General features: G+C 40.2%; 1 protein-coding gene and 1 pseudogene across 1 annotated transcript in view; one reads left to right on the forward strand and one right to left on the reverse strand.

Annotated features, from left to right (window-relative positions):
• snta1 (syntrophin, alpha 1) overlaps positions 1-19,695 on the reverse strand; it is a 49,788-nt gene extending 30,093 nt beyond the window's left edge. Inside the window, exon 1 of the mRNA XM_072684793.1 lies at positions 19,366-19,695. Within this exon, the coding sequence (XP_072540894.1) occupies positions 19,366-19,648 (283 nt within the window). The 5' untranslated portion in view covers positions 19,649-19,695. The remainder of the gene's footprint in view (positions 1-19,365) is intronic.
• LOC140559306 (toll-like receptor 13) lies at positions 4,179-5,283 on the forward strand (annotated as a pseudogene).
• Positions 19,696-25,990: the final 6,295 nt, after the last annotated feature.

Consider the following 25,990-nt stretch of genomic DNA (forward strand, 5'->3'; position numbering starts at 1 on the left):
CTTATGACAAAAAGTATTTAAAAAGTTTCAAATTCAGTATTTATTAATGATAAATATATACAACCACTAAGCAAAAACAATGGCTTATTCTAGAACTACAGAATCATCTGCATTATCCTACAAATGACATCTTAATATTTTATTTTTTTAACTAACACAATGAACATTATTCAAATATTACATTTTTCAGTTTTGTATTCATCTCATGGATGGTAAACAGGGTCATATACTGCATCCTCAGCTCTGAAATCCTCAATATGCGATTAATCCTATAGTCCTTTCACTTAGATCTTGAGTTAGATCATTTCTGTTTTGGTATTTCTTTGTCTTATTTGGCGTCTCAGTTATATGAAAGTAATTTTTAAACTAGCATACTATAAAATTATGCCATCCATCTGAAATCAACACCCCCCCCCTCTCCGGATTAACAGCTGAAGCTCAGAGCAACCCTTTCCAGTTATTTACAGATTTTGAGTGACCGATTGAAATCAAGGCTCTGGGAGTGGGACACAGGAGTTAAAAAGTTAAATAGTTTCACTAAGATTACACTGGAAATGATTTACACTTCCATCAGATCAGACCACAGCTTTCACGGATTCAGATTCACCAACAGCAGTGATTGGAAACTGCCCTATTAAATTTTTTTTTTTTTAAATTAAAGTTTTAAAGTCTGTTTTGAAAAATTGGTAAGTAAAAAGTGGAATGTCAGGAGTAGAAGTCGACAAAGACAAAGTGACAGAAATACTCAAGTAAAGTACAGACACTTCCAAAATCTCAAATACTTCAGCACTTTTCATTGGAAGATGCAAAATTGTGATGCTCAATTTCAAAACACAATGTGGAACAACTTCAAAAATGAAGTAAGAACATAAAATCCTGGGACTGCTTCAGTTATTTATTAAATGTTACACAGGCTAAATTTAAGGCTGAATACCGCTAGGCCTTTTTTTTAGCATCATGAGGATGTAGATTCAGGGTGTAGCCAAGTACATATTTAAGGCTAACCTATCACCACCGTTGGCTGCTGTGGAAACTACAAACTATATGTCAGAATTGCTGACACAGATGTGCAAATGCACACACATACACACACAGCTTATGATTCCCTGTATAGCTGTGGAGCAGTGGAACTGTGTTCTCTGGAATGAGGGTGGGAATCATCCAATATCCTGACCTCACTCATGCTAATTCTCACAGCAATGATAGAAAGCCCTCCCTGGAAAGTACGTAGAAACAGTCTCTTTTAATACTATTGATTCTGAAAGAAACAATGAATGAGCAGTCCCAATACTTTTGTCCATATGTTGGATAACTCATTATTAATCACAGGCATAAAGGAAGAAGCACACAAGAGGCACTCTGAGCTCTGTGATGCTTAAATGTAGTGGCTCAAGTTTCAAGGCCCTACCAGTGCTAAGACTGCTTTGTCCTCTCTCTCTCTCTCTCTCTCTCTCTCTCTCGGTTCTTTTATTTCAATTCCTGTGTCTTAGAAGAACTGATGGTTTCAGTAATCGGTCACAGTGTCAGTAGAACCACACCAGGTAAGTGTTCTTGCAATGTTTGCTGTATTCAGCTGGAAAATGAATTCTGGATATGAAATTATGCTTGGTTATGTCTACTGTGCCTCAGCTCATAGGGTGTTTCAAACAAGAACCCGATAAGAAAACTAATGGTTGGAATAATGTTGTTTTGTTATGACCTTAATATTTAATTACATAATTAATAATAGAACAATGGGCCCAATGAATTGATCAATATCTTTCTCAAGAATTTTCTTAAACTTGTTCTTGAGAAAAGTCTATGTCAGATTCATGATGTGTTCAGATCAGCCATAACATTAGCACCACTGACAGGTGAAGTGAAAACATTGATTATCTTTATCTACAGTGGCGTCTGTCAAGAGCTGGGTCACTGCATATTAGGCAGCAAGTAAACAGTCAGTTCTTAAAGGTGATGAAGGTGTTAAAAGCAGGAAAAATGGGCAAGCCTACAGATCTGAGCCACTTTGACTAGAACCAAACTGTGATGGTTAGATGACTGCATCTGACCATCTCCAAAACATCAGGCAGATCTTGTGGGATGTTCATGGTATGCAGTGGTCCGTACCTACCAAAATGGTTAATGAAAGGACAACCAGTGAATCTGCGTGTCATGAGCACCTAAGGCTCATTGATGCGATCCATGAAGGCCTCTTGGTGGCAGATACCTCAGGACTTCTTAAGAGCTCTTAAGAAGTTAGTAGATAGTGTTAATGTTATGGCTGATTAGTGGATGGTCTTATTATGACGGAACCCACTGTCCTTGTAATTTGAACAAATCCCGAATAAGAAAATACTGGTCAGAAAAAGCTTTTATGGAGTAAATATGAATTTCTATTAAGGCTTGGAAAAATGCTACATCCACTATTAATAACAGAGTTACCCTTTACAACGTGTCCATTTTGATGTTTCTTGGTAGCTAAGGGCTAAAAAACACTGTTATAACACTAGTATCACCTTTTTATCCCTGTTTAGATCATCTGATCTATCTGTTCTGCAGAGGCAGATCATTTACGAACAGACCATTAAGCAGCACTGCAAAGCAGTGAACTGACTTCAGCATAGGGAGTTTTAGGCAAAAACCTGCAAAATGACCACTTGCAGACCAAGCTCAGTGAAATACAGCATCATGCTATGCTATACTATTTATTCCTTCACTATTTTTGTGCCAACTTCTGAGATCCAGGCCCCTTCAACTACTCAGACAAACCGAGGGTATTTTGCTACAAAATGTGTTTCACAAGCGTTCCTCCTCAGTTACCCAACAATGTAGTGAACTTCATTACTTTCAATTACATCTCCAAAATCAAAGAGGCAGATCTTTGCAGGCTCACATTTCTGACACATATAAATGCTTCCAACAACTGGACCTCTCAACTGGTCTCGAAGCCACCTAAGCAACATATCAGGAAGATGGCTGCAGGGTCTGTATCAACTCTCTGTGCTTCGGCTTGATGGAAATTTGATTGAACACATCGAACCAAACTCATTTATATCGCTTTTGAGTTTAAAAGTTTTGGATCTAATTGACAACAAGCTCCAATGCATCGAGAGGCTTCAACTACAAGAGCTGCATGTTGAAAAGAACAACTTCAGCAAATTCCAAATGACAGAAATCATTTTACCTGCACTTGAGGCCTTATACACAATACAATTCACAAATACAATGTGCAATACCCCCCCCCACATGTGCAATTAAGAGTCAATGTGCAATTATCTGTAAATAATCTGTAAAATTGTTATTGCTTTTTTATTTATTTATATTGTGTATATGTTGGTCCCATTTCTGCTGTGACACTGAGAATTTCCCCACTGTGGGACTAATAAAGACTCATCTTATCTTATCTTAGACCTCTCCTACTGTAGCCATGATGGCAACCTAGACTGGATCGTTCCAGACGTAACAATGCTGAAGTCTGTGACAATCCTCAAACTGGATGGAGTACAGATTACAGAAGAACAAATGATAGATGTTTTTGCGACTTTTAACGCAAGCCTTTATAGACTAAGTATGAATGACATTAAGCCAGTTCAGACTGGTAGTTTCAGTGCACTGAGGGTCCTACACTTAGGGGAGAAAAACATCACTTCCCTCACGGAACACATGCTCATGCCCTGTTGCCACCTGCAGCTTAGACTTATCAGGCAATATCATATTCAAACATTTCGCAGAACACCTTTACCAGTTTTATACAGCTGATAGCTCTGCACTTACTTACAAAACGACTAAATGGGGTTTTTAAAGGCCTTTGAGTACTTGAGCTACTGGACTTGAATGGAAATAGGATTGAGAAACAAAACTGCTGATAAATCTGATAGGATCTATACAGTATGTGTACAGAAAGGCTGCTAACTGTCAGCAAGTTCTTCTCTGGGGTATTACTGAACTTGAAATACCTGCAGCTCAGATACAATTTGCATTGATTTGCATCCGCTTCAAAAATTAGATCTAGTCGATAATCCGATTTCTCAGATTGAGGAGTATGCTTCTGCAGTATTGGGAAAACTGACTTATCTTTCCATAGCATCCAACAAAGTCACAAAGAACACAATAACAGATCAGAATAACAGAATAACAGAACAGAAGTATTTTTAGGATTGTTCAAGCTGCAGAAATTACATCTGTTTAGCAACTACATCATGTTTAAGAGTGCATATTTGGATTCTCAACCGTTTACTGATTTAAAAATCCTTTCACACATTGGCAATTAACACCCTGCGCCACCATGGCCTCCAGTTTTTCTTACCCAGAAATCTACTTGAGGGCTTGAGATCCTTGAAGGTCTTCTATGGTGGAAACTTCAACATTAACTATCTGCATCCTGACACATTCAACAACACCCCTTACCTCTGGCATGTGGATCTCACAAGAAATATGCTGTCAGACAGTAACGCCCTCACTCCTCAAGTTTTCCATCCAATCCCTAAGCTAACGAGGCTCAGCCTGTCCAAAAGTCAGCTTACGTCTTTGGACTACCTGATCAAAGCAAATCTATCGAGACTTTCTGTCCTACGAGAACCTGGAAATCAGCTTGCATCAATCAACCAGCCTATGATGCAATCCATCCCCAGACTGAAATTCTTGTACTTGCAGAACAACACAATCTCCTGTGACTGTAGCAGCGCCTGGTTCATTGACTGGTCAATCCAGAACAACCACACCCAGGTCCTTTATCTGAATAAGTAATCTGCAACTATCCACTGGCAATGAGCCAGGAGACCTTAGAGGACTTCAACGCTGAACCCTGCATCGTGAATAATGACTTCATTTCCTTCCTCTGTAGCTCTTTGATAGTCATCTTCACTGCTGTCATCTCATTTGCTTACAACTTCCTGAGGTGGCATCTGGTCTGCACCTACTACCTATTTTTAGCCCTCCTCCATGATGGGAAAAGCAAACCAAGAGCTCAGCAACAGATTTCAGCATGATGTTTCGTTTCCTACAATGGTCAGGACAAGTCATGGGTAATGGAGGAACTTCTAACCAAGCCTGGAGGGCAACCAGAACTGGAGCCTGTGTCTGCACCACAGAGACTTCCTGCCAGGCAAGTCCATCACGGACAACATCGTCGACAGGACATACAACAGTCGCAAGACCATTTGCTTAATCACCCACAACTATTTGAGGAGCAACTGGTGTTCCCAAGAGATTCAAGTGGCCAGGTTCAGGCTTTTCCATGAAAACAAAGATGTGCTGATGCACATTTTCCTGGAGGACATCCCCGCTCATTACCTTTCTCCCTAATATAAAAAAGTTGGTGAAAAAACAGACGTCTCTCAGTTGGCCTGAAGCGGGAGGTGACACCAGAATGTTTTGGCAGAAAGTGAAAATGGCCATGGAGACCAAAGAGACTCTAGAGGAGGAGAGACGCAGTCTCTCAGGGCATGATAATGGATTTTAAATAGAGACAGCACTGCAGTTTGAGTGCTCTGGCAGGAGGAAATAAGGAGCAGCAGAGCATCATTTCCTGATCTGCATCAAGTTCTGTGTAATTAGTTCATATTCTTTGGACTGTTTAAGATGTGCAAGATGGTTATGAACACCCAGTATGTTTTATTATTAGTATTATTTACATTATTATATAAAGTAGTTATACACATGAATAACTATGCAAAATGCATCTTTTTTAACTATTGTTAAAGGCCTTGACCAGTTGTTATAATATTTTCACCCAGTTTACATTTGTGTGCATCGTACGTATCAGGGTTATATCTGATTAAGCCCAAACCACATCAAAATGCAAGTGTAAACAGAAGAGGTGGTCTGAAACGCATTTCAGCCAAGTTATAACAGTGTAAACGCATCCGTCTCTCCAAGATGCATTCCACAACCAAAACCCCTCCCAGTACAACCAAAATTTGCAAGCAATTTTGCATATTCTGTCCCACTTAGCGATTGGACTTCAGTCTGACTAACCAGAGTCACATTTGACTATCTAGTGTGGCTATCACTATCATGTGGCTAAAATCTTACCAGGATAAAATCAAGAAACTAGTCACGTGAAGTGAGCAGGTGTAAACAAAGTCATTGTTGTCAGGGTAACATGCAGTCTCATATGGCCAGGTGGGAACTCATGTAGTCATGTACTATTTTATTGCTCAGTCCCTGTTCTTTATATGCACTAAGCTATACTGAAAAGGAGTTCCACTCCTACAGTAATTCTGAGGTTAAATAAAAAGTTAATTAATAAATAATTAATTGTTAATTAATAGGTCAATCAATAAAGAATTGATGGATCGATTTATACATTTATTGATTCAATGTCACAATTATTACTTTACAACTTTTTAAGATCCAAGTACCAATACCATTAGTGCTATATGTACCAATGCCAATAGCACTATATGTACCAATACCAATAACAACAGTGCTATATGCACCAATCCCAATAGTGCTATATGTACCAATACCAAAAGTGCTATAAGTACCAATACCAATAGTGCTATATGTACCAATACCAAAAGTGCTATAAGTACCAATACCAAAAGTGCTATATGTACCAATACCAATAGTGCTATATGCACCAATACCAATAGTGCTATATGTACCAATACCAATAGTGCTATATGTACCAATACCAATATGTACCAATACCAATAGTGCTATATGTACCAATACCAATATGTACCAATACCAAAAGTGCTATATGTACCAATACCAATATGTACCAATAACAACAGTGTTATATGCACCAATACCAATAGTGCTATATGTACTAATACCAATATGTACCAATACCAATAGTGCTATATGTATCAATACCAATAGTGCTATATGCACCAATACCAATAGTGCTATATGTACCAATACCAATAGTGCTATATGCACCAATACCAATAGTGCTATATGTACCAATACCAATATGTACCAATACCAATCGTGCTATATGTACCAATACCAATAGTGCTATATGCACCAATACCAATAGTGCTATATGTACCAATACCAATAGTGCTATATGTACCAATACCAATAGTGCTATATGTACCAATACCAATAGTGCTATATTTTAGTTAGAACAATAAACTACATGTACAAGATAGTACATCTACAGTACATACATATCTGATGTTCAGCACATCAAGTGGTTACAGGTTTTGGGATTTAGGGACGTCCATGAGTATAATGGCACAGCAGTTTTCATTCACCTCTGGAATCTGGAATGCTGCTTTTTTTTTTTTTTTGACAGGCTTAACAGGCCTCACGTTTTTGGTTTCTCCTAGATTTGCCCCTAGGCCAGGTGGTTGACCTTTGATAACACATTAAGTAGGAAAGGACAGCACTGCAAACTTTACCCAGAGCTGTAAAGGTGCTCAGACCGATAACCCACTAGAACAGCTGTACAAACATCCAAATAAAGCATGGGATCAGAATGTGACGGCTTAGTGGGAGCTTGTAAAAGCAGAGCTGCTCTAAAACAAATCTCTGGTGAATATGCAGCTTGTTTGACTGAAATGCAGTGACAGAATTTTCCACAATAACAATATCATGTGTGTTTAATAGCACATAGAATACCAAATGATCCCGTATCTAAATCACAGAGTTTAAATTAGGGTCAACAGTATCTACCCTACATAAGCCTGTAATGGTTGTGCCGTGACTGTTAATGCTGGGTAACCATTTGCTGTACACAGTTAAAATTATGAGAACCTTGAGAAACTTAGGGAGGTTCTTCAGTTTGAAACTGTAGAGAAACCTCTTAAGGTGCTTTGAGGAACTTTCAAAAAACCTTCTTCCTTTAAAAACCTTGAAGGTTCCTCCATAGTTTCTAACTGAAAAACCTCCTCAAGGATCTTATACTTTTAAGAGTGTTTGAAGCCTCTCTGTGGTGAGTAAATTTGATCTTTGAAGAATTGGCCACTACAAAACTGTGCAGAAATTCTTAGTCTTCAGGAAAAGTAAAAGCCTTTTGCTGTCATTTTTTTTAAACAATGAAATAAGTATAAACAAACAGATACACAGCACATTATCATTTGATGTGTGAGTGTGTTCTCTTCACCATTTCCAAGGCTCTACTCAAGGATGCTCCCTATTTACACATCACCTAGTTGGACTAATCACTCCTTCTTTAAATGAAATCCATACAGTGGCTGAAGTTCACAATTAGGTCGGTAATCAAACATCAAACTTCTACATGTCATGTGTAACTTACTTTTTCTAGCCTGCACTGGGACATGAACAGTACAGCAGCTGGTGTGATATTAGTTTAGTAATATTGTGTTTGTTTATTATTGTGACTTAGTAATTGAGCTAACAGTAATCAGCTCACATGTTATTAGTAATTAATGCAGAAAGTTTGACAGGTAATTTGACAAAGTTCACTTACTTTTTCTAGCCTGCATTGTGGATGTTTACTTAATCTGCTCAATACAAAACATTTACAGCATTTATCAGATGCTCTTATCCAGAGCGACTTACAAAAGTGCTTTGCTATTTACTCAAGAAAAAACCTCAGCTAGTTAGAATAGACTAAACATTCAAAGATACCTCTAAGTTTAGACACTACTAAACACAAGTCAATAAGGTGACCACTCTGCTATTCGCCCAAATACTCTCGGAAGAGGAGGGTCTTCAGTCTGCGTTTGAAGACAGTGAGCGACTCGGCCGTTCGGACACCCAGGGGAAGCTCGCTCCACCACTTTGGTGCCAGGACAGAAAAAAGCCTGGACGCTTGTCTTCCGTGGATTTTGAGGGATGGCGGGTCAAGTTGAGCCATATTTGAAGCTCGAAGGGCTCTAGGTGCAGATCGGCTTTTGACCATTCAATAATCAATGCAGAAATCCACAAAATTTCAAAGGGTTAACTTATACCCTTATACCCTAATACCCTAATTCCACAGGATTCCACAAACTGCTCCCACAGCAAAAAGTCAGTGGGAAATATTGTGTCAATAATGTCAGATACCAGCCAAGTCTCTGGCTCTCAGGTGATGAGTAACGTAGACGAAAGCAGATTAAATCATATGAACTCCCAGTGCTTGTCTGCTGGTAAGGATTCATGAGGGCTGCAAGGAGGCTAGCCGCAGTTTTCTGCATGTGTTTAAAGAGTAATGTCACATCATTCCAGTAAATATCGAGCACAACGCATGTCAGGTATCTAACACACCTCCAGCCTGAACTGAGAGTGTTTCTCAGCTCCAGTCCAAACAGCTCCCTGAAGTGTTTTTGAACTGCTTTCCTTTCGAAATTGTGCTACGTGTTTGCTGACTACTCCCTTTTGTGCTAAAAACAGACTGCCACTACTGGAGCTGATTTAGGCAATGGAGAGAAAAACAATGCACTTAGAATAACACACCAAACACTGAAGTATTGGGACACCTGCTTAATCATAGTTTCTTCTGAAATCAAGGGTATTTAAAAAGAGTTTATCCTGCTGTCCAGGGAAGATGGCTTTCAACTAGTTTTTCTGAGCATTGCTGTGAGGATTTGATTGCACCAACCAACCAATAATCTTCCACTGTCCCTGCCTTTATATCCCTCTAGCCGACGCATGGCATTGGGCATGGTGCAAATAGGCTCATGCTTATCTGCTCCAGGGAGTCCTATTCTATTGGAAGTACTCTACAGGGACTGGACAAGCTGTGTGTGTGGATTTGCAGATCCGTGTCAGCAATGGATGCAACGTAAAGTAGCTGAATGCATTGCACAGGAGGTGTCCACAAACATTTGGACATCAAGTAGAAGTCCATGTTAAGAGAATTCAGAGCATTTCTATTGGACCACTCATCATGACATTTGGACACAATGTAAAGAACTACCTTCTTGGGCAGCAAGTGTTAAACACTAATATTAGAATAAACATTAATAATATTCCTACAGAAAGCAGTGGTGGTTCTCCATCACTGTGTTCATTAGAACATCTCCAAAGTTCTCCTCATGGAGTCTAGTATTATTTAGAGTTCTCCTCAGATCAACACCTGGTTTGGTGGTAAATCAGGGCTTAATGATGGTAAATCAGGTGAGCTGCTGCTGCTGCTGCTGCTGCTGATGGAGTTGAACACATCCTCCACGCTGTGCCGGCTGGACTGGGGGGTTTCCAGGAGAAACCTGGAGGAACCGAGCTCTGTTCTTCAGACTAGCTCACCGACAAGATCTCACTACTTTCTTCAGAATGAGAAGCTCTTGCTCCTTTTTACTGAAATTAGGTTTACCTGCATCTGTTCTAATGAGATCTGGAGTTTCTACAGTGGAAACTCTCTTATTGCTGAGAGACATGCTTTTCAATTTCATAACTGGGTGTCCAGAACCTCTGCATATTACTGTATATCATATTCATTTGACTTGTTTTAAGTCACTGAAAAATCTTTACGTTATTAGAATAATCTTACGCTACTCAACCAACAATGTTAGACAAAAATATTAAATATACAGACTTGATTAAAGATGTCTCCACTTACAAAGATGTCATTTCTGGCAGTAAATATGCTCAGTATCTGTGGCTTCTTATTACTATCTAGTTTTCTGCATTAGATGTCGTCTCCCTGGCTGCGATTTATGTGGAACACTTAGATGTGAGAATTATGGTTGGCTTCGACCTTGAGCTAGAGTGTGGTCCAAAACGCATGGGCATAACGCATAGATCTTCTTTAGTACATGAAGGTTATGTCTGCAGTATATCTTTGGAGGAACAGCCTCTCTAAATCAGCAGCAAGGATCATTTTCAATGAACATTAGGTAGCCATCGATATTGGTCTCAAGGGTTCCCGGGTTCTAAATGTTCCTCTGGTGATGCAAGGGGGTGGAAATGACCACCTTGGCCTTTCCCCATAAAGAATTTCATGGGGACAGGAAAACATTAAAGCATTTCACACCAAGAATGGAATGGAAACACACTGAGAAGAATTTGACACATTTTACACCACTGGAGGGGCAGAATTTACTTCTGCTCATAACCTCTGACCTTTAATGAGACTGCTCCAACACACTGGCTGGGTGGTCTGCCACTGCCCTAGATACTGTTGGGTAGGAACCAATAGCGTTGGTAGGAGGTCTAAAACTGTGCCAATGTCCTAGATACCATAGGGAAGTTCTGACCGTTCTGATGGACGCCCAATCATACCTATTAATCATTTCTATGCCAACTAGGAAATTTTGAGCGCATTACACCTCCACTCCAACACCTCCATTTATCTACAATCATGTTGCGTGAACCTCTGAATAACAGTGAAAGGTGCTGTTTGCTGCTTGATAAAGAGGAGTTCTTCATCAGAAATGAATCTTCCTTAATTTTCTCTGAAAAATAAAAAGCATTTGATGTAATCTGTGAACATCGTTCAGGTTTCAAAACAATCCATGAGTGGTAACTACACAATATATCCACCTATTCAGCCTGCAGCAGTTTAGTCCCGCCCATTTATGTTAATGTTATGAGGCATGTTTTAGCCTTGACTGTTAATAAATGAAGCACTAAATACAGAAGCCACTCAGAACAAGGATCACTTACATCTTATGGCTACAAATCAGCTTGCTTAATAAATGGTCATGTATAAATGAATGTTAATAATTATTATTTATTATTATTTCTAAAATTATTATTATTTATTTTTTTACTTGTTTGTTACTACTATATATTATTTATTATTATAATCATACTATTTACATATTGGCTCAATAACAATAAAACAGTTTGTTTAATAAATGGTCCTGTAGAAACGAATTATTGACTAACTATTATGACAGTCATACAATTTTTATATAGTCAAAAATATAACTATAGAAAAATGCAGGATATGGGGCTTTTAAAAACAGAGACACTGAACCAACTTTATATCTGTAAATATTTGACTGGCAGAATATATCAAGATTTGCAACCAGTAGGGGTGTAACAGTATGTGCACTCATAAAAAATATGCCTCCATATTCGACATTTTTCTGTAGTCATATATTTTATTATAATTGTATGACTATAAAAACAGTTAATTAATTTAAAAATGTTAGTCAATCATTCTTTTCTACATTTTTGCAACTGTGCCTATATGTAAATATTAATATTAAAATTATATGTCTTTAAAATAGTTACCAAAATGTCAAATGGTAGGGGGGTCAAGGTTCTTGGTATGTCACACAGAAAATACATGGTATATACTATTTAGGGGAAATATGATCATTTCACAGGCACACATGCCACCCAGAAACCTTAAGCTGTAAGCAGTAGGATTGGCAGGGTATTATGGTAACTGCAGTGGTTTAGTCTTGTAAAGCCCAAACCAAACTGTGACTTTTGCGTACTATTGCACAAGGCAGTGTAATGATTACTCTGAAGGTCTAAATGACATGTAAGGAATAACATTTTCTCTTTGATATTGAGTTAAATAAAATAATGCTCAGGTAAAGGGTGGGTGCTGGTGCCTGTCTACCCTCTGGACCAGCCTTGTCCCGTTATATAAACCCCCCAATTTTGCTGTGATTCTTTATTTTTCCTTCCTTTCAGTTTTCTGATCTTTTCCATGTGATTAGATGTTCTGTTCCGATTGTTCTGTCCCGGTACTGCCAGACCTGGCTCTCCACTACCCTTCTGATTGCTGCAATGCTGTCCTGCTCCGGATCCTCACATTGACCAGCATAGCTGTTCATATGACTGTTTACCTGCATGGACTTTTACATTTGACTCACATTTCGCTTACATTTATGGCTTGATTTCTCATTTTCCACAGCTCTTATTTTAGTATGTTTCCTCAATTGTACTCTTGTTCTTCTGTTAGCTGTAGTGCTATCCTGTGTCAGCCTGAGAAAGGTGGGTTCTTCTGAGGGAGTTTTTCTTTGCCACTGTCGACCTTGGCTTGCTCAAAAGAGGCTCAGATCTTTGTAAAGCTACTTTGTGACTGGAGATGCACTCTTGAACCTAAATTCACTTTATGCTGGGCAATAATACAGTATTCATCATTACTGTGGAAGATTGCGTAACAATATGTCTCAACATGCTTTTCTGGGAATGGTGTACAGATTATCATTATTTAAAAGGAGTTCTTGCTCAAAAGAGGCTTGGATCTCTGTAAAGCTACTTTGTGGTAGTTTTAAAGCGCTGTATTAATAAATACATTTGAAATCATTGTATATAAATTGAAATAAATTGAAATAATTGTAAATCAATTGTAAAGTACAACTCCCCCAAAATAATACTTCAGTCCAGTTAAATGGTACAACTAGTCATACAATCATTGCAAATAAGTGTTGACACACCAGTTCCGATACAGCAATGACATCTCACACAGTTTCTAGAAACTTGAAGGTAGTGAAGGTAATTTCCTACATTGAATGTTACTGCTGACAGCTTTTCGTATTAATCTGTTTGTGTACATTTAAATTTACAGCAATGAGATCCTGCCACACTTCGGCACAAAGCGTTCTCTAAAGCAATTTGACCTTTGGGGAGAAGAATGGGGTCACGCAAGTCTTTTATACATGTAATAAGACGGAAATGGTTTGGCATTTAATACACTGGCTGAGAGAGGGAGGGAGAGAAGGTAGAGATTTCTTGGCTCTATTATTGGTATACTATACCAATCCGATACTGCTAATATTATACATATTATTGTTAAAGTTTTCTATACATTTATGTGTCTGAAATTAGATATACTACTTAATTCCACAAGAAATACTGGATGCACTATTTTTCATCAATTTTAATCAATTTAGTTCAAGTATCTAAGAGAAAAACACTTACAAACACAACTGCACTTTCAACAGTTCTGAATCTTCATTTTGTCAGAAGTTTCTATTCATTTTATTGTCATAAAAACAATGAACCCCTTAACGCACAAAGGCTTATTACACACTAAGATGTATTACTTAGTAACTACAGGGCCTTCTGTACAAACTGCTGGGGCTATTCTTTGGTAATAAAGGTTTGTAATAACACTTTTTACCCCATTGGAAGCCCTAGGCATTTTATGGTGTAGGTGGTTGGTGTGGCACAACACTACTAAGTAACACCACTACCTGCCAATGAGCCCCGTGGGAGACTGGGGTTCGATTCCTGGTCTGGGTGACTATGCTGCGTACAACAATAAGAGTCCTTGGGCATAACTCCTAACACTACATTGGCCCACCTCTGTAATACATGTAACCTTGTAAGTCGCTCTGGATAAGAGCATCAGCTAAATGCCGTAAATGTAGAATGTAAATAAATTAAATTCAACAAAATGGATTCAATATATCATTTAAAAGACAAAATGATTGTTTTTCAATAAGGCTCCATCACAATATGACTTGCCACCTCTATGCCGTCTACCGACCAGAAAGTGTGGCACAATAATATTAACCAATAATATCTTTTACCTCCCACTCTCACCACTCCCACCCATCATTCAGTAAAAGAGCTGAGCTAATTCCAAGACCCTCCCTGACACTGTGACCCCATTTACACCTGGTCACTTCATGTGACTAGCATCTGGAAAGCACCCTAAGAAGATTTTAGCCACATTTATACTCAGTTGTCAAACGCATCTCTGGTTAGTCAGAGTGAAATCCGATCACTGTGTGAGATGGAATATGCAAATCTGTTGGTTGTGCTGCAGTTAATACTGATGTTTCAGGCTTACTTAGATGAGTTTTGGTTGGTGAATGTGTCTTGGAGAGACAGATGCGTTTACACTGCTATACCGTGGCTGAAATGCATCTATGTGGTTTCAATAAGGGGCAGTGGTGGCTCAGCGGTTAGAGCGCCGGGATATCGATAACAGGGTTGTGGGTTCGATTCCCGGGCTCGGCAAGCTGCCACTGTTGGGTCCTTGAGCAAGGCCCAAGGCCCTCTCTGCTCCCCGGGCGCTGGAGTTGGCTGCCCACCGCTCTGGGTGTGTGTGTGTGTGTGTGTGTGTGTGTGTGTGTGTGTGTGTGTGTGTGTGTGAGTGTGTGTCCACTACCAGATGGGTTAAATGCGGAGGACACATTTCGCTGTACAGTGTACAGTGACAAATACGTGCACCTTTAAATGGGTCTTGGGTGTGTTTACACTTGCATTTTTATGTGGTTTGGCCTTACCCAGATATAATCATGGTACTCAAGACGGAGACCAGGTGTAACCAGTGTCCGTGTTTCATTCAGCAACACATCACAGCACTGAAGGAAAGTGTGGTCTGATTTTCTAAATCACGCTGACTTTAAACCAAATGTATGCAGAGGAATATCAGTGTGTACGCCTAAGAGAGTTGAATCAATTTGCATGTGTGTGAAATTTCAAATTAAGAATCTGTGGTCAGGGGAAACCAGGAGACAGGTTCACTCAGGATTTGACTAAATAAGTGACACCTCGGAGGCAATTATATTATTTTTCATCTGCTCTGGTTCTGCCTAGTAAGAAGTGAATACTAAAATAAAGCGCTGAGCGTCTACTCAACCACTCCCTGGAAAACAGACCACATTTTTAATACTTTAAATAACAACTGTCCCCAGTCACTGTTGCTTTTGGCTTCTGGGAAGTGGCGAATGTCTGTAACCCGATGGAAAGAGTTCTCAGTGGAAAATATATCTGATCCAAGGAACCAAGATCATTCAAGTCTTTCTTCACTGGTACATTTTGGTCCCTCAGGGATATAAAATGATGTACAAAGAATGTAATTCTATTCAAAAAGTACAAAACTGCCCGTAAGGTCCAACTGCGTATCTTAAATGAGTTCTAAATGTACACTACTCATTTGTCCAGGGGAATGGTACACATTTGGTCATTTTCATAGCTTAGCATTAACAAATAGAATTACAAAAAAGCCTAGAGTCAAGATGGGACTCATACACTTTATGAAAAATTATAAATATGGTACAATTATGGCCCCTAACTAAGATACTGGAGATAGACCTAATTAGACCTAAGTACACTTTATGCTGGGCAATATTCATCATTACTGTGGGAGATTGCGTAACAGTATGTCCCAACATGCGTTTCTGGGAATGGTGTAGATAGAGTCCTACAATGTTAAACTGTATTTACCTTGGCATAGTTGAATAATAAGAGTTCAGTACAGTAAAGTGACAAGCCAGGAACCTCAAACACTGTTGTATTGTCATTCAAAAGAAAACCCAGCAGAACCAAACCAGAGATGTAAAATGAGCCAATACCCAACCCCCCAAACTGTTCCGTAACAGTCTTAATTCCTTATATTTACGCCCCCAAACTTTAAAGCCCCCAAAGCTGGCAAAACGCTAAAACCCGATGGAGACTTAAGGAAAATATGGTGTTGCTGATTCTGGAGAGCAGCTGATCACCTCCAGACTCCAGACAGCTAGTTACAGGAATATGGGTTACTACGTGAACCAGACCTGGTGATCACAGCTTTTCCCGCGCCAGTGTCTGCAGAAGAGGAGCTCAAATTCGTCATGTGACGAAGCAAAATCATCTTGCATCCTCTCCTCTCACCATCGTCCACTGCCTCGCAAAAACACTGGATTACCTTAGCTGAACCGAACTGGCGCTAAAAGCATATCAGAAGGGAGTATGACTTGAAAAGGCCAAAAACATGGAATCGAGTGGAGGCAAGGCTAAAAGCTAACTGGCTACAATCTCTTCAGCTTGCTAATCACACTTCACGAGGACACCAAGAAGACAGCAACACTATCCAATAAGACTAATTGTGGCATAATTACAGTGTTTTTACACAGTATTAAAACTATGCTATGGTATATGGTATTCAGCTTCGGCGAGCAATGCTGATGCGGCAAACCAGACTATAATAGCTGAGCTTAACTTTTTTTTTTTCTCACAAACCATCTGTGGAAATCATGGAGTGTTTCATTCTGAGGCAAAATAACAGGGTGGTAAATAGGCTTGTAAAAATGGATGTAAGCATTTTTCAACCTCAGCCATAGTCAGATAATTCATATTTATACATTAGAGAACCTCAATAAATGCATTTATCTTTGGCAGCTTTAAAGAACACTGACCAATTACATAATTATTACATAATTAGTCCAGTTTGGGCTTTAAAAGTAATTATCGTAATTATCTCATTTGATATTTTTAAACATATAACTATTTCTCTGATCAGTTCCAGCTTATTACATGTCAGAGTAAACGAATATCATGGGACATCCTGTGTGACGATTTTCCTAAAGTATCATGATATTGTATTTAAGCTATATTGACCCAACCCTAGAGAAATGTACTTTTTCTGAGGGGGATAGGACACATTTGGGCTTTGCCAGCTGCCAATCCAAAGTCTCGCACGAGTCTCGCTACAGTAAATATAGATATACAACTGCACTCTGGACTCAATGCAAGGTCGTCTCTCTCTCTCTCTCTCTCTCTCTCTCTCTCTCTCTCTCTCACCCTAAAATAAACAGCACCAATCTCCCCGCTCCTCCTTGCTCTCGTTCCACAGCTTTCATGTTAAGCCAATGGCCACGCTGGGCATTATGGGTAATTCTCCAGTCAGCTGTTGGCATTGGGGTGCAACAACCACCCACCCCCCATCCCCCCCATACACACACACACACACAGCCACAATCCTCCTCGTAACCCTTAAGTTAGTTCCCTTTGCCACAGACGCAAATACACGCTATCCAGCCTGTTCTCAGCGGCTCAGAGGCATTAACGTTAATTACCAGAACTGAAGCAAATATATAATAATCCCAGTGGAAAATGTTACTAGTGTTTCAAGCAAGATCACAAAGTTCTGAATGCCTCTAATGCAGCCTAAGCGTTCTCCTCAGTCTTCAGTGGCCTGGAGTCAGCTCTTTCCTCTGCATGTGTGCATGTGCTCAGGCAGAGAGAGGGGCAGAAGGGCAGGCCCACAAGCAAGCAAACCCTTCTTGGAACATATTCCTACTACTAAACCCCTACTGCTAGCATGACATGCCATTAATTCAGCTATTGTCCTTGCTACTCATTTTAGGTTGTATCAAAGCGCATTCCAGGTGTCAGTGTAAATCAGTGAGCTATGGTCTGTAGTCTATGAGCTAAGCCCTGCTGATTAACAAACATCTACCAGTGGGGCAACACTGGTAAAGCCCTGTGGATGACCTTTCCATGTAAGAGCAGTCCTTTTCAAAACGGTGGGCGACTGCAAACACGGACTGCAGACAGGCCATGCAGTCCTATCCTACCTGGAGACCATTCTGCTGCTTGTTTGAGTGTATATCACTCCATGAACACCACCTTTGACTACATTAAGGATCTTTTAACTCAAACCAAAGCAGACCTAACCCAGTTTAAGCATTCTACTAGCCAAAGAGTTTGTGTTATGGAGACTGAAAGGGGTTCGGAAGTGGTAACAGTTTTCAGCAAAGTCATTCAGAGTGGTTTGGGGAGGAATGCTAGTTCTAGAGAAAGGAATAGCTCATAGTTCTGCTGAAAGGAATCAGACAAGCCTCTGAAAAAGCCTCCTTCTTGAAGCTCCCTCACTGCATATTTTGCACATAATGGTTACAAACACAACGTGAGATACCTAAGACACTGTTTCGCAACAGTTTTAAGAGAAAGTTTGGACCTAAAACATTTCTATTTGGCCTAAAACAAGTTTTATTTTATTATTTTTATTTTTTTAAGTTTCCATTCAGGGGTGCACTGAGCTACGCACAGGGCACTGAGGCCTAGTCCTAAGGAAAGCTTAAAGTTTTCCAGTTTTCCCACTATTTTACCACCATCTTCACGTAACATTACGTATACTGATGATGGTTCCCTGATGGATTCGGATAGCAAGTAAAATGGCTAGATTTAAGATAAGATAGTCCTTTATTAGTCCCGCAGTGGGGAAATTATTGGTCCCGCAGTGGGGAAATTTGTGCTGAAGACATCAGAACCCTTGGTTCCTATCTGTTTTTTTTTCTTTTGCACCAAACTACTCTGAATGAATCTAGACATTATCTAGACATTACAAATAGACCAAATGTTGCAAAAACAAACAAATATATAGTATAAATAATAAAATATTAATTAAATAAAACATTATATAATATATTATCATATTTTATATATATATATATATATATATATATATATATATTTATATATATATATATATATATTTTTTTTTTTTTTTTTTTTTTTTTTTTTTGCAGGTTACCTTCAAATTCCTTTCCAGAGCTTCAGGAGCTTTAAGCATGCATGCTAACATCCTACTTTTCCTTATGTGCCTTTATTACAGCCCTAAGTCTTGGATGTGCACCTACTTACACATCTCATAAGGCGTTCCTGAGACTGGGTCTCCAAGGCTGACTTCATTTGCAGCCTTTCTATGGACTTCAGCTACAGACTGGTCGAAGTTGCAAACTTCTCTGTTTGGCGCTACTGTAAGTGTAAATATGATCTTCTGCCTTTTTTCGATACTCATAACTCATAACTTTATTACTCAGAACAAAAAACTCCTTGCTATTTTAAGCTGCTTTCGAAGGATCTTACCTTTAATGCTGATTCCGAGCCCCCCTACGTCCTGCTTGGTGACCCTCACGGTGCGCTTGACGCTGCTGATGTGTTCTGGGACAGTTGGGCAGCCCAGGCTGCTCGGTTCCCCGTTCAGAGGCGCCGCGGCCGGGGCTTTGCTCTTAGCCGCCTCCTCGCTGGCCTCGGCGGGGCTCACGGTGAGCGCGTCCCCGCTCAGAGCCGCCAGAACGCGGCTCCAGCGCTCCACCGCCACGCGCAGCTCCAGCAGCCCGCTTTTGGGAGCCTTCAGCGCGGCCGCCATGTTCACCACGCATTCCTGGAATACCACTGCACGGGCTGGCAGTCCCGTAAAGAGATGGGGGTGGAGAGAGAGATGCCCAGAGATAGGCTACAACCCCCTCCTCTCTCTCTCTCTCTCTCTCTCTCTCTCTCCTAGTTGATCTCCTAATTGAGATCAACTGAGTCTGCTCTGTTAACCCCTTACATGGGCTGAACAATACATTCATTAAAATGACCAGCTGATTACAATATTTTTAATATCTGCATATGCATATTTTATTTTTATTATTTTTTTATCTTGCATACCTTCAAACCCTGAGTCTTCCCCCTGGTGCCAGGGCTGTTTACCATTATTTATTACCCTGTGTTTAGTAGTAAAGTACTCCAGCATCTACAGAACTGGAAAACAGGCCAATTCCGAACCCCCCGGACTAATTCAGGCTAATTCAGGAAGATATGAAAGCAAGACTGAGAGGCTAAAGGCTAAACCGAACCTTAATGCCTTACTGAACCTACTCAGAGAAGGGCCGACCGTAGTTAGCGCCGCCGCATGCATCCGTGTGACGACTGGAGGGGGCTATCCTTGTGCTGGGCTAAAAGCTAACCCCACCAGGCCCTACTGAAGTCTCTATAGCTGGCTGAGCTGGACACTGAGATAGCAGGCTTGCTGAACAGCAGCTGAACACTGTTTGGCACTTTTGACTTTCTTAACATTATTGCACCCCATAGGCAGGGTTAACTGTAACAGATGGAGGAGCTATGTCTACCAGTCCATGATGCAAAACATAACTCATTTCAACAAGACAAACTTCACAGATGGCGTTGCTATGGGAACATGAGAAGATGACCAAAAGCATGCCGGGCTTAAAAATTAAATAATCCATGTAACATTTGAGTTAAAGTACTTGCTTTAAAATATATGACTAGATATACTAAATGGACAGAAATATTGGGACACCTGCTCATTCACCGTTTCTTCCAAAATCAAAGGGAATATAAAAGAGTTTATCCTGTTTTTGTTGGAGTAACTGTCTCTACTGTTCAAGGAAGAAGACTTTCTACTAGATTTCGGAGCATTGCTGTGACAAATTGATTGCATTCAACAGATTAGTTACTGAGGTCAGGACCCCACTTCATCTCCAACTCCCTAACTCATCCCAAAAGTACTGGATGGGGCATCAACCCTCATTCCAGAGAACACAGATCCACTGCTCCCCAGCTCAATGTTGCAGGGGCTTTATATCCGTCTAGGCTTGCCCAGGCCTGGCATTAGGCAGCATGGTGCCTACAGGTTCATGTTTATCTGCTCCAGAGAGTCTTATTCTATTGGCAGTACTTCTTTACAGGAACTAGACAAGCTGTATGTGTGCTTGCATTCGCACATATGTGTCAGCAATGGAAGCAACCTAGTAATTGAATGAATTTATTAAAAGGGGTGTCCACAAACATTTGGACATTTATTCTATTGTAGTCATTTTTAGTAGGAATAAGGGGTTTAGTAACTGTGATTGGCCTTAAAGTGGATTTATATATTTGTATATATGGGGTACTGACCACACAGGTGGGATGGGGTGGGGTAGTGACCACCCGGTATCCTGACTTCACTGACACTTTCGTCACTAAAAGCCATCAAACCATCTAGTAGAAAGCCTTTCCTAGACAGTTACTCCAACAAAAGCAGAAGAACCTCTTAATGTGCTTTGAGGAACCTTCCAGAAAAGATTTATTAGAAGAAAGAGCTTCCTTGAAGGTTAAGAGATTCATCCACAGTTTCAAAATGAAGAACCTCCAAAACGTCCTCAAGGATCTTATTCTTTTAACAGTATAGTGGAACGACCCACCTGTGGTTGGACTACCTGAGCCTGGACCGATGTGGCCTATATTTCATCTCAGTAAGAATAACTGGATTGGGGCTGCCCTGGATTGCAGCTGCCTACAGGCCAAATCAAACATCCTCATGGGCTAACTTTGGCCCACAGGCCTCACTTTGGGCAGCTCCACTCCACATATTCGTATTTGCCAGAAAGCCACTCTAACGCCACTCCCTCAGTCCATTAAAGAACAAACTCTTTTTTTAATATTATACTGAACTACTAATCTCTCCTCAGTGTGGCCTACACACGCCTGTTCTACACAGCGCCAAGTCGCATACAGGCCAGGAGACCATTTTCCATCCCTTTTCAGAGATGCTGAAAGATTCTCTGACATATGGAGACTGATTGTTGCCTGAGAAGGACACGGTGACATAAGATAAGAACCTGTTGTGCTCCTCTTTAAGATGTTGGGGCCACCAGAGTGGAGCCTGTCACGGTCATCTGAGCTCAACAACAAGATGTTAATTAGACACTGCTGATACAGCTATACTGATAGATGCCGGCCCATAGCTTTCAGCTTAGTCATCAGCATTAGGTTGTGGTAGGTTGACCAGACAGAGACATTTATTCTTGGGTTCAACTGGATTCCCTTTTGGGGATTTTATTAGGACTGTCTAGGGGTTTTCATTCAGTTTTGAGTTATTACTGTAAACCCTGTTTTGCTGTGGTACATTACCCAGTTGTAATAGTGTAATATCATTAATATATATTTTTAGAAACAATTAAAAACATATTTATTTTTATATGGTTTTGTCTGTTTGGTCCTCGGACCACCACAAACATTTGCTTTTGACACCCCTTAACCAACAGTTTGGGGCATATGGTTCTAGGTCAATAAATTCAATTATTTCAGGTTTTTTTTTTATTTTTTTGTTTTGTTTGGATTGTTTTTGTTGTGTAGTTTTGTTCAGTTTTATTATTTATTTATTTATTAATTTTATTTATTTTCAGTGATGGATACAATGTAATTACACACAGTGTACATTTTACTTAATTACAAAGCAGTTGTCCTGTGTCCTAGGGGAACTAAAAAGTTGGACTGCAGTTCTCTATGTGTTACAATAACATTTAAGGCATTTAGTATGCTGACCCTCCAGGAACAGACTGACAGACGTCTGTGCAGTTGTCTATTTCTTTGTCTCTGCTGTTCTCTGTCTCCATCTGGTGGTAAAGAGTTGACAGAGCTCTTTTCCTCTTGTCCTAAAAAAGACCCAGGAGACTGAGAGCCGGACTTTTTCTTGGTGTGCATTTTTTATTTCTCCTGTTTGGGACTGGTAGGACCTAACAAGTATAAAAACTAAAGTCAGTCTTTGTACTGGAAGTCATTTCTGCAAAAAACAATGTCCTCATTTGAGGCCTAAGGGTCAGAGAAGCAGAAATGTAAGGTCCCTATATAAGGATGCAAGGTCTCAAAAGGGTATATATGCTAGTATGTATGTATTTATTTATTGTTATTTATTGTTATTTATTGTAATTAGCTGATGATAACTGTGGTCCTTTCACCACGCACAGGGAAATTGTTGGTGCTTGTACTCAAAATGTGCTTTTTTAAACTCTACTTGGATGGCTTACTATGATTAACTTTGTTGAGATTCTTTATTGTCATTACAGTAGTTGGGTATATAAATAATATTATACAGCACAGATTATATTTAATGTTAAAAATCACACTTTAATGCTGCTTAAAACACATAAAATGAACCACATGGCTAGACTAAACTCAGCTGCAGCAACATATGAATGATAAGAATACATGGGCTGCAGCCATACTCGGGACGGGAATCCCAGATAGAATCTTTGGTCTAGCTGTCTTTGGCTGGGTATATGCGCCCCCTGGGCAGTAGGGGCATCTGTTAGCTGATGTAACAGAACTGGCAGTTGGTGCTCTCCTCCAAGAGCGTTCAGCTGTCCAGTCGTGCTGCGTTAGTGCGTTAGTGTCAAGTAACAAAGTACAAATACTAGGAAATATTAGTAATCTATACTACAGTAATTATTTTTTAGCCGACTTTTAACTTCTACTCCTTACATTTTCACCCAGTGATCTGTACGTTCTACTCCTTATATTTTAAACATAGCCTCATTACTCCTATTTCATTTCCGTTTGTTTTCATTCTGGCTCATCATCGTTCAAAAAACCCCAAAAAACGATAAATCGCGCCATTCCTAAAAGAGTGAATTTGACTGTGGTTGGAAGAGACGCATAAACATCTACTATTCTGACACCCTATTGGTTTGTAGGCGATCCATCACACCTGCACACGTCACGTCACCCTCCAGCAAGCACACAGCAGACGAACATAGCCTAGAAACAGGAAGCTTAGTGCATCCCAAAATATTTCAACATGAACATTTTAATAGAACATTATAGTCATCATGACTGTCAGAAAAATGTTGTTTTGGGGAGGTGGGGTAGTGGACTATAGGCCCCTGTGGTGCGGCCTAAGCTTTCAGCCTTTGTTTTCCTTCCATTACTTTTACTTTTCTACTTGAAGTAGTTCTGAAACCAGTACTTTTATACTTTTACTGGAGTAAAAAGCTTAAGTTGATACTTCAACTTCTATAGAACACTACACTTCTACCTGAGTAATGTATGTGAATACTTCTGACACCTTTGTTCAGCACTGGTGGAGCCCTAGCTACTGGTAGAGAATTGAAAATGACTCAAATTGAGGTGGAAATTAATTAGGTGGTTAATAAAGCAGTATTTAGGTCCACTTACTAAACACTCACACACTAATAATGTAACTAATAATCTCCCATTCTACTACATGCCAGAGTGTGCTCTCCTGGATTCAGATAGGGTGCCTGGGAAGGCCTCTGAGGAACACTGAACTCAGGAAATTAGTTTGTGCGACTTTGTTTTGTGACGTGGTGCATCATAGTGCTGGATGTAGCTGTTAGAAGATGAGAAAGCTAAACTGTGGCCATAAAGGGATGCAGACGGTCAGCAACAATACTCAAAAAGGCTGTGGTGTTCAAGCAATGAGCGAATTGGTAATAACGAACCAAAGTGTGCCAAAAAAACACAAACCCCACACCATCACACCACCGTCACCTCTGCCTGGACTGTGGTGTTGATGATGTGGTCCTGGCCTAAATGTGACCCTACCATCTGTGAGCCTCAGTTAAAATCAAGATTCATCAGACCACGCTACGTTTCTCCTGTCTTCACCGGTCCAGTGTTGGTAAGCCTCTGCACCGCTGCAGCCTCAGCTTTCTGTTCTTGGCTGATAGAAACAGACCCCAATGTGGTCTGCTTCTGCTGTTGTAGTCCAGCCGCCCTCAAGATTGGATGCGCTGTTCATTCGGAGATGCTTTTCTGCTCACCATAATCACACAGAGTGGTTATCTGCGTTACTGCAGCCTTCCTGCCAGCTCCAACCAGTCTCCCTATTCTCGTTGACCTCTCTCATCAATAAGGTGTTTCTGTCTGCAGAACCGCCGCTAACTGGAGGTTTTTCCTTTATTGAACAATTCTGAGTAACTCTAGAGACTGTTGGGCTGAAAATCCCAGTAGATCAGCAGTTCTAGGATTACTCATGGTTGCATAACTGATTGAATGAACAGGTGTTGCTAATGAATTGCTCCAAAAAAAAAACACACACACACAAAATGCATTGAATTCACTTGATTTAATCACCTAACGCAGAAACGTTATTCTTTGGTAACAGAAGTTTGCCCTGCCGGCGGTCCACAGACTTTTTAAGGGGTTAATCATGTTCTCTGTATCCATGTGGAAATTCTTGATTCAGAAATCTGAGAAAGTCAAATAAATCAATTGCATGAACAGTCTAGGATTAGTTTTATTTGACCTAATGACAGTCTTATATGGTTGTTTAACACACACACACACACCGAGCTTTGTGCTTAACTCCCCAAAGACAATAGCCAGTTGGACTCATATTGTAATCCAGACTTCTGCTGAGTGTCCATATGGAACAGGATCAATATGTCTGATATTTGCATATTTAGCTACGCACTCACTCTTATCATGCAGCAGCCTAGTCTGCCACTGCAGCACATACACAGCGCACTGGAAAAGGACTCTTGGTTTATACATGTCAGTTTATACAACATACAGCATGCTGCAACATACACTACATGTCTAAATATTTGTGGACACCCCTTCAAATGAATGCACCTATTGCTGACACAGATGTGTGAATGCACACAAACTCACACACGCAGCTTGCCAATAGAATAGGACTCTCTGGAGCAGATAAACACAAACCTATTGGCACCATGCTGCCTAATGCCAGGCGTGGGCTAGAGAGGTATAAAGCCCCCCAGAGGTGAGCTGTGGAGCAGTGAAAAAACTGAGGAATGATGGTGATGGTGGTCTATCCAGTACTTTTGGGATGCATTTGGGAGTTGGAAGATGAAGTGGGGTGGTGATCATCCAACATCCTGACCTCACTAACTTGCTTGTCTGGTGTAAATCCGTTACTGGGCCGTAGAGATAGTCACTCCGTGTGGTATTGGTGTTCCAA

The sequence above is a fragment of the Salminus brasiliensis genome, chromosome 7 (assembly GCF_030463535.1).
Source record: "Salminus brasiliensis chromosome 7, fSalBra1.hap2, whole genome shotgun sequence".
NCBI classification, from domain to species: domain Eukaryota; kingdom Metazoa; phylum Chordata; class Actinopteri; order Characiformes; family Bryconidae; genus Salminus; species Salminus brasiliensis.